The following is a 16,841-nucleotide window of genomic DNA, read 5'->3' on the forward strand; positions in this document are numbered from 1 at the left end:
CCAGTAGTAATTTGTCATGGCAGGATGCTTTTATTTATGAAGTCTAATCCTCATTTCTCCAAGATGAGTGTAAACAACATGAACATACGTAACTACAGTGTTTATCCTGCTGGCTGCTTTTCAGGCCTTAGCAGAGACACATATATTGATGCTGCTTAATGAAACACCAATGGAGGACTCACCTTCCAATAAGCAGTAGAGTAGGGTTACCTTGTGTGATACTTTGGGTTGTCATTATGGGTGGGGTTAAAATTAGGTTAAGGTTAGGGTTTCCCTTCAGGTTTCTGGTTTTAAGGTCTGAAATGGTGGATTCCTGATTAGTTTTCAAATTAGGGTTAATGTTTAGTGTCAGGGTTTCCATTTAGAGTTCCAGATTATGAGCATGGTTTCCAAATTAGGTATAAAATTGGGGTTTCCAGTGTTGATTTCAAATTAGGGTTTTTAATTGGGGTTTCAAGTATGGGTTATCCAATTGTTAAGGTTTGCAAATTGGGATTAGGGTTTCCTTTCGGGGTTTCCAGTTGGTGTTTCAAACGAGGGTTAGGTTTAGGGTTTCCAACTAAAGTTTCAAATTAGGGTTAGAGTGTCCCTTTAGGGGTCTCAGTTCAGGCTTCAAATTAGGGTTATGGTTTTCAGTTAGGGTCTCAAAATAGGGTAAGGTTTTTCCTTTAGGATTTCCAGTTTTAGAATTAGGATTAGGATTAGAATTAGGATTAAGAATTCCAGTTTGGGTTTCAAACTGGGATTAGGCGTTCTCTGTAGGGTTTTCAGTTCAGGTTTCAAATTAAGATTAGGGTTACTCTGTAGGGTTTCCAATTCAGGTTTCAAATTAGTATTAGGGTTTCCCTTTAGGGTTTCCAGTTTGAGTTTCAAATTAGGGTTAGGGTTTCCAAACAGAATACTCAATACATTTTACATTACATCCATTTACATTACAAGGATGAAATTTGGGTTTTCAGTTAGGGTTCAAATTAGGATTTGAAATTAGGGTTTCTAATTAGGGTTACTGTTTCTTTTAAGGACAGTTCAGATTTCAAATTAAGATTAGGGTTTAGGGATTAGGGTCAGATGCAAAGAAGGGTTTCCAAGTTCAAATCAGGGTTTGCAATTAGGCTTCCAAATTAGAGATAGGGTTTGCCTTTGGGGTTTCCAGTTTGAAATTAGGGTTTGAATTAGGATTAGGTTTCAGTTACAGTTTAAATTTAGGGTTAGAAAATAGGGTTAGGGTAACAGTTAGGATGAGGATTTTAAATTAAGCGTTTACAATTACAATTAGGTTTTGAGGTGATGCTGTCAAGCCAGAATTAAGGATAACCTGTTAGGTTTAGGTTTAGGTTAGGTTTAGGTTAGGTTTGGGCTTCCAATTGAGGGTTCACATGGGTATTAGGGTTAGAATTAGGTTGGTAGGGTGTTGGTTTTCATTGTGGTTGGGGTTAGGGTTTGCTTCATTAAGGTTTGGTCTGTTTCACATAGTCAATGATGGCTAGTGATGATAGATATTGCTCCAGAAAGACATTTTTTTGTTGAAAGAATGACTCCATCATCCTGTGTCTTGTCAATAATAGTCACCTTGATATGGACTTGGAACACCATCACATAAGGCATGTTGATTTATTTTTTTCCCCCGTCAGTGAAAAATGCAGACAAATACAGTATTAACAAACACAAAAACAAACAAACACATTATTTTTAACGATACAAAACACAGCATCAATTGGTCCCGAGCCAGTGTACAACCGGCACCTCAAATGAAAAAAAAAAAGCAAAGCACAGCTTCAAGAAGACGGCTCACACAGCTGACCTGGTGACTAACAAACACCTTCTGACAGCTACACACACAGACCATAATCATCTAAGAAGCAAGAGGGGCTGGTCAGACATGCACAACATGCAGCTGTTGTGTGCATGCAAGACAACTATGTTCATCAATTTGGAATATGCAAATGCTACATTTAAAAAAAAAACATTCAATTTTTTTTACCCCCCCATTTCGTCTTCAGAATAAAACAGAATTTTCTTGCCACACAAACAAGAGCCTGGCCTGCAATACACGATGGAGGTGACATTTTCCCTTGTGTTGAATCACCTTATATGCAAGGAATTAACGTGTCACTCAAGCAAAGCTACATGTCAGAGAGTGCAAAAACAGGCTGTCAAACAGGAATGGGTTCAAATGCACAGGAACTGCAGAAGCTTTGAGGGCAGTAGTTACAGAGTGTGACCACTAGAGGAAGCTATTGGCTTGTACAAACATGCGGAGGCCAACAAACGTTAAGAATCTATTATAATAATATTTATCAGCGTTATCAGAAGGCACCGAAAAGGTTTTCTTTAATTGTTTACCATTCATTTGTTAAAATAGTAAGGTGTCCATTCTCATATGTAGAAAATCTATGTGATTCATAAAGGGCATTTTAGCCATCTTTATCAAAATATTTGACTTTTTTTCCCCAAAATGTGTGCTGCAGTTCTACAATTGAAGGGTTTAAGGCTTGTCGCTGTAGCCAGCCACCCACAGGGAATGCATAGTGCTAAGCGGTAGGGGTCAGAGGTCAAGCTGAAAGCCATTCAGACATACACACACACACACCCCAAGCTGAAATCATGCAAGACTGGAGAAAGCATTTTTGGGAGGCTCAAAAGGTGGACAAAGGCGCAACACAGACGACAACACAGAGACATTAGCTCAGGTATCTTGCTGCCACACCTTCTCTATATGCTACATTTCTATAAATCCACTCCGTCCATCGAGCGGCACCACAGTCACCACTGAAAAAACCTCCCTTAGGCTCTCCTGGAGGACCATCGGTTCATGCATTAGTCTCTCTATTGCCAGCTTCCTCTTCATCGAGATAACATGGTATAGCATAGCTTGTGGCAGAAAACGCTATCAATCAATCAATCAATCAGGCAGGAAGCCTGGGCTCAATCTTCAGTGAGAGGTCATAGAGTGTGTCTTCATCCATGATCAGAGTCTTGTCCAGAAGGTACTGGGTCACCTGAGGCAGGGAGGGGGCTTATGTTATGTTCACTGACTTGCAATGTGCCTGCAAAAGTCCAAATCAATATTCATGCATGTTTGAAAGATGTCATTAAGATAGGTCATGTAATGTTGTGAAAAAAATATGTCAAAGGGATTTGTCATCATTCTTGTCTATTTCGCTTTGAATGAGTTTCTTTTCCACATAATAATAACGTACCTTAACTTGATGTTCTATCCTGTAGGGGGTCTGCTGGAACTGCCGTATCTCTCTGATGATGTGTGAAATCTATACAAACGTAGATGTCAAGCCACCTGGAAGCAGGGAAGTAGAATAGTCCCCGAAGGACCATACCATTCTCATTTTGGAGAAGTTGACGAGTCCCTCCTCTGTGAAGTTGGGCGTTCCCTCTTCGATGAAGGCCAAGTCTGTCAGGTACATTCCCAGGTAGGGGACACATGGGGGGTTGCAGCTGAGGGGGACACACATGGAGATCTTTGTGGTGCCCCCAAAGGCATCTTGTACGGTACAGAAGAAGGTTGAAGGCATCTCACTTTTTCAGGGTCTCCCTCAGGTTCTTAAACCTTCCCTCTGAGGATACAGTCTTCTGGAGTTTGTCCATCAAGGCTTTTGTCTGTCACCAGCAAAAAAACAGGCTGGTCAAATGATTAAAAATTGTAATCAGATTAATCATGATTTTCAAATTAATTAATCATGATTAATTCATTCACTACCAAATATGTACTTATATGTTTTTTTCAACCTAATCACATTTATTATTGTTATCATTATTATTATTAGTAGTAGTAGTAGTAGTATTATATTTATGTGAGAAGCACAAAGAGGTGATGATGCAACTCCAAAATAGAAGATACATTTTTACTTATCTATGCTGGCTGCATGGCGACCGAGTGGTTAGCATGCAGGCCTCACAGCTAGGAGACCCGAGTTCAATTCCACCCTTGGCCATCTCTGTGTGGAGTTTGCATGTTCTCCCTGTGCATGCGTGCGTTTTCTCCGGGTACTCCGGTTTCCTCCCAAAAACATGCTAGGTTAATTGGTGACTCCAAATTGTCTATAGGTATGAATGTGAGTGTGAATGGTTGTTTGTCTATATGTGCCCTGTGATTGGCTGGTGACCAGTCCAGCGTGTACCCCGCCTCTCACCCAAAGACAGCTGGAATAGGCTCCAGCACCCCACGCAATTCTTGTGAGGATAAGCGTTAGAAAATGAATGAATGAATGAATCTGTGCTATGACTGACAGTGTGTCTGTGTGTGTGTCAGTAGTGTTTGCTTTTCATTAATTTAATGTTCATTAGAGTTAGTCTAGAAGCCAATGTTGAAACATGGCAGCTAATTGGCTTTCTGCATCTTTTCTAATCACATCCATTCTCCCCGCCGGGTGTCCTACACATGCTTGTTCCGAGTAATCCCTACAAAGGTTAATGTATTGTTTGTGATCCATCAGCAGATGAGAGTGATGTCCGACTATACCTGCTTGCTGACTTTAGCCCAGGTCTTCTTCAAACGATAGATGGCGCTACGGTTGAGCGCCGACGTGATCTCCAGGACGCCGTTGTAGTTGTTGAGGCAGCGGCAGATATCGGCAACGGCCACCCACTTCTCGATGGAGCTGGCCCTGGAGCCCACATCTGTGTGGGTCATAATCTGCGACGCCACTAGGTTACTCATCTGGTAATTCATGAAACATATTATTGCGTTAATACTTCGCTGACTGTGTGTTTCTGACAAACAACTCACATCGTTGAAGTGTTGACTGGTTTTCATGATGAATGGCGTCCTTTCTGTCTTATCAAACTTCATCCAGCCTTGGCCCAGGAACTCTCTTGATGAGGGAAGATGAAGATATTCTAATGACACTTCAGGACATATACAGCAAGCAGGAAATTCACTCTCAGGAGTCTTTGAACTCGGCGTTGTGGAAAATGGAGACGCCGCAGTCACACAAACGCTTCCTTTCAACTCACTTCAAAAGTACGGACTTGAAACCGCCTACGAGTTTTTAAATGGTGATAATGGCGCAATTAAAATCAGATTCATCATAACTGTGATTTTATCAGTGTCGTCCCATATTTTCTCATCAACACTTTCAGCGCTTAGGTAAACACGTAATGAAACGTACGGGTGTATAAAAGAGCTGCATGAACATCCGCTTGGTTGCCGAGGGAGAGGGGAAAATGTGGACCAACAGTGCCATCAAGTGGCCAAATAAGTGTAAACACTCACATCATGGCTTTGAAAGGCCAACACATTATTATGATAATTATTTGACAACATTTACCTTAGTCGTTATTATGAATTACAGTGTTCCCTCGCTCCATCATGGTTCACTTTTCTCTTGCTGAATTTATTTTGTGCAATTTTAATCTTCTTTCTCTTTGAGCTTTTCCCATCAGGGGTCGCCACAGCAAATCAATCTCCTCCATCCAACCCTATCTTCCGCATCTGTCACACAAAACTCTATCACACCAACTACCCTCATGTCCTCCTTCACTACGTCCATAAACCTCTTCTTTGGTCTTCCTCTGCACCTCCTACCTGGCAGCATCCTTCTACCAATATATTTACTATCTCTCCTCTGGACATGTCTGAACCATCTCAGTCTGACCTCTCTGACTTTATCTCCAAGGGCTCTAACATTTAATGTCCCTCTGATGTACTCGTTCCTGATCCTATCTATCCTGGTCACTCCCACTGAGAACCTCAGCATCCTAATTTCTGCTACCCCCAGTTCTGCTTCCTGTGTTTTCCTCAGTGGAACTGTCTCTAGACATCAACATCGCTGGTCACACAATTTCACATCTTAAGAACGCTCTAACAGGCTGAGTCTGGCCCTTTAAGAAGAACTGCATTGTTGGAAGTTGAGTGGTGTAGTCTTCTGCATCATGATTGGCTGTAGACCTTCTTCCTGTTGTGGTAGCTAGCAAACTAGCTGACAGTGTCAGCTGTTGCTCGCCGCCATTACAGTAATGTAAACAATGGACAACCATGCGACTCTGAACCCTGCACTGCTGCAAGCAACACTGTGCACCCAAATGGCATAAGAAGCCCGCCGTACCCCCGGATAAACCACGTAGGTGGAACTCAGGAATAAACCCAACGGCAGGTGCAACACCCTCCAACAAGGACACAAAAACACCACAGCCAATTGGCAGAGACCCAAGATCATGAATCAATAATTTCTCGTGTCCAACCAACCAAGTAGGTTGTTCATTAAAATGCAAACAAAATTAGCAGCCTCAAAACACATATAATGATTATAAACAAATATATTGCATGTCACTTATTGTGGGCTATTTTGGGAATCTATCCCCGGCAATAAACAAGGGAGGACTGCACACCATAGAGTACACTACTAGAGCACAAAGCACAGTGTGGGTGCAATGACAAGAGGACTGACTCGTAAGGAATGCTCCTGAAGACGATGTGATCCAGCAGAGTGATCTGCTCGGCTAGCTCCATCGCAGAAAGAGACTCAAAACACTCCGCCTTGGGACAGTCTGCCTGAACACACACACACGCAGATATAAAACATAACTACTGTATTAAATGCAACCTGTGTGTATGTTTTCTCACCATCTGTAAGATGTCTTCTATCCTCAGCTGGGCGTCATCTTGCTCATCTTGTGAAAGAGCACTAAGAAATGCAAAAATGCAGGATGGAGGTTTGCTTAAATGGCAAAAGTAATATAAAAAAATGTTGCCTTTACAAAGATAATGATGCTGATGTTATTTAAATATAGCTTGCAGTGTGTGTGTGTGTCCGAGAACCTGAGTATATTGGCAGTGGCTTTCCTCTCCTGAGGAAGAAGGTCTGGATCTCTGAGAACTTCCTCCAGGAGACAGATGACTGACATCTTTAGCTCTCCGTTCATTTCAAAGTCCTCATTGCACAAAGAAGAAGAAGACAGTCAATGAGTCTTATTGTCATTTTAAAGTAAAACGTTTATTTTTTTAAATATACATAATTTATAGTTAAGTTTAATTGTAAAATATTTAGGATTCATTTTAAATGCTTTAAAAAAAATTTCATCATTTTATTCTGTATTAATTTTAAAGTTTATTTAATGTTTTTATATATATTTTGAATTACTTATATTGTTTATTTTATTTTATTTTATTTTAATTTTATATATTTATTTTCTATTCTTTCAAATCTTTGTTTTTATTTTTGAATTCCTTTAAAAAATTGAGGATTTGTTTTTATTTAAAAAAAAAATGTATTTATTGGATTTTTATGTTCTTGTCACTGCCACTGTTCATGAACAACATCTGTTGTCCTGATTGATCATCAGCTGCTATTCAATCTTGTACGTCTTGTCATCATCACTTCCTTCTTCTCTTTCATCACGCCTTCCTAAAGGTCACCTCTAACAAGCAGCTTTGGCCTTTGAGCAAGAGGAGATGTGTGTTGGTAATAGGACGTAACATAACGCTGGCCCTTTTTATAAGATTGAGGAAAAGACATAAAGCAGGTCGATGCAGTTGGACTGGAGAGCCGTGATGTTCAATTCATTAGGGGAAGCGCTGATCCAATTGACTGCCAGTGAGGATGGTGCTAGCAGTCTGTTTGTGCGCGTGGGTGAGGGCAGCAGAGACAAACAGCAGCAGTTTTAAATTCACACTTCAACAGATGAGGGAAACAGTTACAAGCACACACACACCTGGGAGTGTTTGGAGACCCAATGTCGCAGGACGTTCAGAACTCTGTTGGTCGCAGCCCGACGGATGATGAACTCTTTATCACAGGTTCTCTCAGAGTTGGTGAACACTAATGATGGAAGAGTGGATTAACACACTGATCTGTCCATGTGTGTGTGTGTGTGTGTGTGTGTGTGTGTGTACCTGGTGGAGTACTGTGCCCTGCTGCTGCGGTAGCAATAGCAAAAGCTGAAGCGGGGGAAACTGTGCAGCGTGAATTCTCTCCTGACTGGACTGTAGGAAGATTAAATGTTCAACAAAACATTACAATGAGACACAAAAACACCACTACTTATATATAATAATAATATTAGTAACAATATTAGGCATGTCTGTATTTAGTGATGTTGGTCTGGTTCAGCCCTGTGATTGGCTGGCGACCAGTCCGGGGTGTAGTGCGCCTCTCGCCCAAAGACAGCTGGGATAGGCTCCAGCACCCCCCGCGACACTCGTGAGGAAAAGCGGTAGAAAATGAATGAATGAATGAATCGTCTGGTTGAGGAACTCTTCAGCGCCGCCCTTGTGCTTCACACAAAGAATGCAAAGGAAAATGAATGGATGCGCTTGATGGCACATAGAGAGGGTACATCAGATTTGTTTCATTCATTCATTCATTCATTTTCTACCGCTTATCCTCACGAGGGTCGCGGGGGTGCTGGAGCCTATCCCAGCTGTCTTCGGGCGAGAGGCGGGGGACACAATGACTGGTCGCCAGCCAATCACAGGGCACATATAGACAAACAACCATTCACACTCACATTCATGCATACCCTTGCATTATTAATCATTGTAAACCAGAAAAAATATTTTATTGTATTTAATTGAAACTTTAAATGAATGAAATATTTACCCCCTTTCATTGATTTGCTGGGATAAATCACATGGATCATATTTTCATTGCCTTGTGAAGGCAACACATACTCCCTATGTTCCCTAAGAATGATTTTACTATTATTACTATCAAAAACATTTAAATCCCCCCTTATTAACTAAATGGCAATTTTCCAAATATGCACTTTTCAATTTTATATTCAACACAATCTGGAAAATACATTGAAAAGTACTATGGTGCATGTAATAAGTACATACTAAATACAACCAATAAGAAGCAGGGTGGTGGTAGTACCTCCAGGCGGCCTGTATCGCAGGTGTCGTGGTGTGGAGGGCGAGCGACATGGGGACATGTCTCCTGCCTCGCTGCCTTGAGGAGACTCAGGAATGATTTTCTCCAGGGACACCGACTCCAGGACAGCTAGCAGAGAAAATGATGAAAAATGATGAAAAATGATAGTTATCCTTGCTAGGTTTGTGGGTATGCTGGAGCCTATTCCAGCTGTCTGTGAGCAGGAACAGCTGAGACATGGAGAAGTTATGAGTTCTATTTTTCCTACTCATTTTCATGTTAATTGTTGAGCTATACACGTGTAACCATGTACTGTAACTCAATGCAACTTGTTAAACATCTCCAAATGTTCCAATGTTATCTGACCATTCTCATTTAAGATGGTGAAACAATGTTATAGTTGCGCTCTGTGTGCAAAAACCACCAGCAGAATAACAAATGACAACCGTCCTAACCAAATATAAACAGTCAAGAGTTGCACAGCAGTGCAAGTGACACTATCTTGCTAATTGCTCCCATTCAGCATGGTGTACTCTGAAAACACGCTTGGGCACACACTTGATGTACTGCACGTGTGTTGTTTGTGTGTTGCAACCATGCTAACGAGAGTCTGAAGCTATCCAGACATGTTGCCCGCTCGGTCCGAGAGCGATGTTTAGTGCCACGATTAGAGGAAATTAGTGTGTGAGGGTAGATGTCTTCTTTAGCGGACCTGAGCACTTAAAATAAAGGTTGTAATGATTTCACGGCAAGTCAGACGTCACAATTCCAGAATATGACAGAATTTAGTCGTCGAGGTTGATGCAAAAAACTGAATTTGATGTGCAACATAAAGTAATAAAGTAATTAAGTACAACCGTCCTTCGCCTCATTGTGACTTCAATTTGGTATATTAATTAATAAATCACACTGTTTTGTGGTTGAGCATGACCAACTAGTAAAAAAACACAAATTTCTCATACTTTTTAGCTACATTGAGCATTTTCAAGCATAAAAATGTCAGAATTAACTAAAGTACAAAGAATTAAGAATACAAATCATTAATTTAGTAATCTACGTTGGTCACTAGGTGACAACCAGAACAACAGCCTTTTATTGTAGGTTTAAATGATCAATTATACAACATTGTAATGATAATAATCAACATATTACAATAAAAACACGGACTTACTGCCGTGGCCGTAATCCAGCTGAAACTCAACCCTAGACTGGAACAAATTGACATCTGATCATCTCTGATGATATCTACTGTGTTGGGTCATATGACTATTAAGGCCGCTATAGGGGTGTTGACAATGTAGTGCTTCCCAACACTCACATAGAAATGTGTGAAAAGTCCTGTATGAAAAGATAGCTGACCTCTGCGTATACTGCGCCTCAGTTTTCCGATGAAAGGGTCAATCTTTGGCGCCTCGTCCCCGTCTGTGCTCCCAACAGGACTCTGGTCAGGAGATGAGGGAATAGGGGGCGCTTGATCCTGCAGCAGCTTGGAAGAGCTAGGTGGAGGGGAGGTGGAGGAGACAGGAGGGGGCGGGGAGGTGGTGGTTGGCGTTGGCGTCTGAGGCGTTGGAGTCTGTGGGGTGTGCGCCGACGTGGGGCTACTGGTGTCGGACTGGGACGAGTGATGGTGGTTCATGCCGGAAAGAGGACTGGTTAGGTCAAGTCCCCCCACCCTGGCGCTGATGGGAGAGTGGAGGGAGAGCTTCCTGGTCCTGACTGGTGAGGAGGTGCGGGATGAGATGGAGAGGGGAGGCGGGGAGGAAAATTTGCGACATAGCCGAGGGGATTTGTCGTTGATGTGCTCGCTGCCTCTGTTGTTCTGGTTGGTAGCGAAGAACAGCTCCAAAGACCTGAGAGGAGAACACAAAGCAATAACTTTGAGTGGAAAGCGTTATAAAGTCATGTTACCAAGTGTCAATGCAGTACATATTTTCTATCATATACTTTTTCATTACTGTTACGTTAGACATCAATGTGTTATGTTAGTTATATGGACAAACTATTTGGATACCTGACCTTTGCATCAACGTAATATGATGTACCATGTAGGTACTACAGAAGTTTTACGGAAGTTTGTAGGGTCAGAGATCACTGACATTAGGCCCAAGTGAGGGCCATCTCTGTTCCAGTTCATACCAAAGGTGACTCATGGGGTTTAGGTCAGGGTTAAAGTCCAGCACTTCTCTACGTCTTCCCCCATTTTGTTGTAAACACACAACAACAAAATATGGGTGAGATGAAGGGCTGATTTAATATACTGTATATATATATATATATATATATATATATATATTAGGGTGCATCAAAAAACAAAATTATTGAATTTTGATATGGCTGGGTACTAAAAGTGTTCCAATATATGTAGAAACAACACATACAAAATATTTTTCCATACCATACATCTGTTTTTGTGGAATAAAGTGGTCAACAGTTCAATGGTCGCCATGGAGATTTGAGGTCAGCAAAGACAAGCACTCTGAGGTGATCTTTATGTTTTTGTTGGTATTTATACTCCTATTACATATTACTAGCAAATTTGTGGTTTTGTCTTTGTAATTTGAATGATTTGTAGTCATATTTATAGGTATTTAGTGCTCATTGCCTCTACTGTAGCTAACATTAGCTAGCTACAGTTTGCTAATGATAGTTAGCTAATAGCTGAGCAAGCATAACATCAACAACAGTAATATAGAGTAGACAGTATTGCTGATGCCTCATATTTATTGAGAGTGGTACTGTAGTCCTACATAATCTGATATACACTTGTTCATTTATTATTTAGGCACTGTGCAGCACAACCCACCAGAGGTGGTCTCAGAGGGTAGCTCTAAGATGCTGCCCTCAACAACTAGTTCCTTTCAGACTAGCAGTCGCAGCTTGGTCTTTGGTCTGGGCCCCCTTTGATAACCCTATGGAAAATCATGATGTATAGAAGTTCATTGTACTCAACATTTCCAGGTCAACTTTTTGGCAATTAGACTAGAAATTGCACATTTTCCGAAATTTTACAAAAGTTTGTGTGAGGTGGCACCCCTAAATCTCAATGGATTTCCTCAAAACTTTGCAAAAGACATTTTTATGTTCATTAGAAAAAAATGGAATGCCAGCCAAATTGATATTATGAATTTAAAATTTCCCATTCAAATTTGATGCACCCTAATATATATATATATATACTGTATACTTTTAAAATATTATTTTGTAAAACTCAAACATATAAACTTTAATAACTTTAAAAATTGTTATAAATCCATTTATCTTTTGTTCATAAAATACAGTAAAATAAATGGGCATATTTCACACATTGTTGCAAATGGTGAATAATCATGATTAATTACTTAGAAAACTAATTCATTTGATTAATATTTGTAATCATGTGACAGCATCAATTTAAATATAATATCATGAATGTAAGGATTTGTATTAAGATAAAATTAAGATATTGTTTTATGTCTGTATATGTGCAATATTTTATTAATATATGTTTTAGAAATATTGATATCATTACAGTATACGTACTTTCAGTATTTTTTATTTAGTATTTTTTACACCTAAAACATAATGAATACATTATTTTGTATTTCTTTAGCAATTCACAGATTAATACATATCACCATACTTTTTTCATGCTTCAGTGTATTATCTTATTTTCTTCTTATTCTACACATCCTGGCAAAGACAATGACATTCTCTGGACAGGATTTGTCTTTCAACAAAAAGTGACAGCAATCAAAAATAAACACAGTCATTGAGAAACACAAGCAGGAATGGCGTTGCAGATGTTGAATGTGGGTAAAATAAATGAGAAGAAGAAGGCTACTGTATATTGCAGGCAGAAGAGAAGACTAAATTGAATTCAGTTTGGATGCAGATATTTTCATCAGCGAACATGCGGCACAAAAACATTCCATCTTAAATCAAGCTGCAATGTTTCCAGCTAGGATGTGGTGTCCATTCATAATAAACTCATAAAAAGTCATGCACCAAATGACCAAGACTAAAAGAGGAGGAAGAGACTTGAAAAGAAAGGACAAAGAGAAGGTGGTTACTTGGACTGATCCATGGTTATCTTCTTGATCTTCAGACTGTAGTCAGGACAGATGGATGAAATGGACAGACGGTCAAATGAGTGGTACTGCGCCCTGCAGTTTGGACGGAGCATGAAGAGATACACACATCCGTGGAGGACAAGGAAACAGCAGTTAATGGATGGAGGGGATGTGTGGAACAATGAAGAGAGAAGTGTTGTGTTTGAGGTGATCACACCACAAAAGCACAAAAAATTTAAGTAAGGTTAACTGTCTCTGGTAAATAAGACTACCAGTATCTGGTGCTACTTTATTTGGTTCACCTGCACAATGTAATAATAACATTCAACACATGGCCACTCCAGCATATGTGTGGTAAACAACCGCAACATATCCAAGCTGGCATCCACCAGTTTTTGTTTTTCATTAATTCATTAATTCATTAATTCATTAATTCATTAATTCATTAATTCATTCATTCATTCATTCATTCATTCATTCATTCATTCATTCATTCATTCATTCATTTTCTACCGCTTATCCTCACAAAGGGTTGCTGGAGCCTATCCCAGCTGTCTTCAGGCGAGAAGCGGGGTACACCCTGGATTGGTCGCCAGCCAATCACAGGGCACATATAGACAAACAACCATTCACACTCACCCGGAGAAAACCCACGCATGCACAAGGACAACATGCAAACTCCACACAGAGATGGCCGAGGGGGGAAGTGAACTCTTAGCTGTGAGGCCTGCGCACTAAATGCTCAGCCGCCGTGCAGCCTGTTTTACATACCAAAGCTGAGGTTCGTTTAGACCTTTATTCTGACCTGAACAATCAACCTGAATCAACAGCAGTCCAATTCCAACATCATGCATATATGTATTATATGTATATATACGTACGTACGTGTGTATATACATATATATATATATATATATATATATACATACATATATATCGCCAACTACAAACAAAACACATCTCTAGTCCTCCTCAGAATGACACTTCCTCATGAGATGGCCACGAGATACATGGACACTCCAAAAATCACAATAATATCTTAATTATGTGTGGGCTAAATACAATTTGATGCATTTAAGTAGGCTCGGAAACCCCAGAAAATACATCTACGCTCAAAGCGTGATCTTCACAGGAGATATGTCATGTTACACATATCGGTATCAGTATCGGCTGATGTCAGAAATTGAGAGTTGGACAATATCGGCATATCGGTTTGTGGACATCCATAATAATAATAATAATAATAATATTTTTCAATGTAGTGCTTTCCAACACTCTTAAAAGATGCAAATACATACCATTAACTATTCGTAGCATTTTAGTTGCTTTATGAAAACTAAATCTAATGTCATTTAATGCCCGCATTAGGGTGCATCAAATTTGAATGGGAAATTTTTAATTCATAATATCAATTTGGCTGGCATTCCATTTTTTCTAATGAACATAAAAATGTCTATTGCAAAGTTTTGAGGAAATCCATTGAGATTTAGGGGTGCCATCTCACACATAAACTTTTGTAAAATTTCGGAAAATGTGCAATTTCTAGTCTAATTGCCAAAAAGTTGACCTGGAAATGTTGAGTACAATGAACTTCTATACAGCATGATTTTCTATAGGGTTATCAAAGGGGGCCCAGACCAAAGACCAAGCTGCGACTGCTAGTCTGAAAGGAACTAGTTGTTGAGGGCAGCATCTTAGAGCTGCCCTCTGAGACCACCTCTGGTGGGTTGTGCTGCACAGTGCCTAAATAATAAATGAACAAGTGTATATCAGATTATGTAGGACTACAGTACCACTCTCAATAAATATGAGGCATCAGCAATACTGTCTACTCTATATTACTGTTGTTGATGTTATGCTTGCTCAGCTATTAGCTAACTGACATTAGCAAACTGTAGCTAGCTAATGTTAGCTACAGTCGAGGGAATGAGCACTAAATACCTATAAATATGACTACAAATCATTCAAATTTCAAAGACAAAACCACAAATTTGCTAGTAATATGTAATAGGAGTATAAATACCAACAAAAACAAAGATCACCTGAGAGTTCTTGAGCTGCAGTCTTTGCTGACCTCAAATCTCCATGGTGACCATTGAACTGTTCACCACTTTATTCCACAAAAACAGATGTATGGTGGCACCCCTAAATAATCATGTATTGGAAAAATATTTTGTATGTGTTGTTTCTACATATATTGGAACACTTTTAGTACCCAGCCATATCAAAATTCAATAATTGTGTTTTTTGATGCACCCTAGCCCGCATATTTCACTTATCTAACTCAGGCAAATTGTTATCATCCATCTAACGGCACATGATCTTCCCCATTTTAGCAGTTAGTAAATATATAGTTGCACATTGCGATGTACACCACACAAGTTTTACTACTCTGCTGACAGCTGTTCCCTTCCAACATGACCAGGAAGCCACAAGCGTCATTGAACTAGACCTTCGAACCAGAGTTCACACACATGAAAATACTTTTTCCTATTGAAAATCCCATTAAATCCAAGAAGGAAATATAAACACGGAAATCTGATGCCGCCAGAATCCTAACAGGGCAACTGGAGCATGAAGAGAAGGAGAGAGTGAGAGAAACTCTTCATTCATATATTCCTAGATAGATGCCAAAACGCTGGTAAATCACTGCGATTATTGGGATGTATGTACAAATGTGAAACATATGGCTTTAAAGCACCACTATGCTTTTCATTGCTCTTAAAATTAGAAACATATGGTCATAGACTACCACAATATGAACATTACAAATGTCAGAAATTTGTCACAATTGAAGTTGACATCTCAACGAGTGCTACTCAAATACTACATTTGAAAATAAAACTGCAACCTTTTTTGCCCCAAATTTTAAAGCATTGCAGTTAATATACAGTTATTTCAATGCTCCAATTAACTCCTCTGATCAATTAACAACATTCGATAAAATCAAATAACCGCATTGGCATTAACAACTGTGGCCCCTGACGTATAAAAAAAAAAAACTGCAAAAACAATATATTAAAAAAAACTGCATATGGTGATACAGCAGCTACTGTACATTTGAAGAATCATGAGTGGCAGCTTCTTCTGCCTCTACATGTGCTTCAAAATGCTGGCTGTTGGTGTGAAACTCATGTGTGTTAGATTGTTACTTAGAATGAAATCATCTCAGGCGGTCTGAGGCCGCTGTGTTGTGCAATACACTTGTTTGTAAATGATCATGTGGTCAAAGAGAGCTACATTTTCCTCTACACTTTATCATGCACTCCAAATCATTATTCATGTTGAAATGTAAAAGTTGTTACATACAGTAAAATTAATTTGTCTCACTCCAATGATCACCTACGTCCATTTAACACCCCAGTTGTCGTTAAAGCATGAAAAAAAAGATGTCATGAATGTGAGATAAAGTTAATATTTGGGGGTTGACCTGATGGGAATTGAAGAGAAAGGCTTCTTGTAGATGTCAGCCAGTTTGTCCATGACAACCGTGGCAGTGGTGAAGATCCTGTATGTGTGCAGGAAGGTGTTGAGGAAGTCGATAGAGAGGAAGCGCAGGTCGGTCAGCCTCTCCAGCAGACGCTCCACGCTGGCGTAGCGGATCTGCGGGACCTTGCAGGAGTTGAGCGTCTTGCTGAAGCAAATGTCAACATCATCTTTATGGAGACGCGCATCGGATCTGATGGGTACACGTGTACACACATACACACACAACACACACAAGCATGGGTGACTTGTTGGATTGCTAAGTAAGGTTATGAGAAGAGCTGGATCAAAAATGGTTTTAAAATCATATACTGTACAGTGGAACCTCAAAAGTCAGCATCAAAGGATCCTTGAGTTTTGCTTTTAATATGTTTTTTTTATTGCTTTCTAAAGGTCTCTAAAGTCTCTAGGATGGAGGATACATAGATTGAATCTTGCACCAGGCTGCCAGACAGTAACTGTCCTATCTAGTCTGACC

At 39.8% G+C, this 16,841-nt stretch overlaps 1 protein-coding gene across 3 annotated transcripts in view; it reads right to left on the minus strand.

Annotated features, from left to right (window-relative positions):
• Positions 1–1,597: 1,597 nt before the first annotated feature.
• Positions 1,598–16,841, minus strand: part of LOC131128256 (ras-specific guanine nucleotide-releasing factor 2) — a 39,122-nt gene continuing 23,878 nt past the window's right edge. The window contains exons 15-29 of one of the 3 annotated variants that reach the window (XM_058070932.2): positions 16,308–16,556; positions 12,878–12,970; positions 10,188–10,678; positions 8,832–8,957; positions 7,850–7,939; positions 7,669–7,775; positions 6,776–6,888; positions 6,581–6,641; positions 6,405–6,508; positions 4,745–4,829; positions 4,478–4,675; positions 3,536–3,615; positions 3,336–3,453; positions 3,201–3,269; positions 1,598–2,999 (exon numbers count right to left, since the gene is read on the minus strand). In XM_058070932.2, the coding sequence (XP_057926915.2) occupies positions 2,907–2,999; positions 3,201–3,269; positions 3,336–3,453; positions 3,536–3,615; positions 4,478–4,675; positions 4,745–4,829; positions 6,405–6,508; positions 6,581–6,641; positions 6,776–6,888; positions 7,669–7,775; positions 7,850–7,939; positions 8,832–8,957; positions 10,188–10,678; positions 12,878–12,970; positions 16,308–16,556 (2,077 nt within the window). In that variant the 3' untranslated portion in view covers positions 1,598–2,906. Of the gene's footprint in view, positions 3,048–3,200; positions 3,270–3,335; positions 3,454–3,535; positions 3,616–4,477; positions 4,676–4,744; positions 4,830–6,404; positions 6,509–6,580; positions 6,642–6,775; positions 6,889–7,668; positions 7,776–7,849; positions 7,940–8,831; positions 8,958–10,187; positions 10,679–12,877; positions 12,971–16,307; positions 16,557–16,841 lie in introns of all 3 variants that reach the window. The other 2 variants (XM_078789635.1, XM_058070933.2) reach the window with 2 other exon arrangements.

Source organism: Doryrhamphus excisus, linkage group LG3, assembly GCF_037039965.1.
Source record: "Doryrhamphus excisus strain RoL-2023G ecotype Guam linkage group LG3, RoL_Dexc_Guam_v1.1, whole genome shotgun sequence".
In the NCBI taxonomy this organism is placed as follows: domain Eukaryota; kingdom Metazoa; phylum Chordata; class Actinopteri; order Syngnathiformes; family Syngnathidae; genus Doryrhamphus; species Doryrhamphus excisus.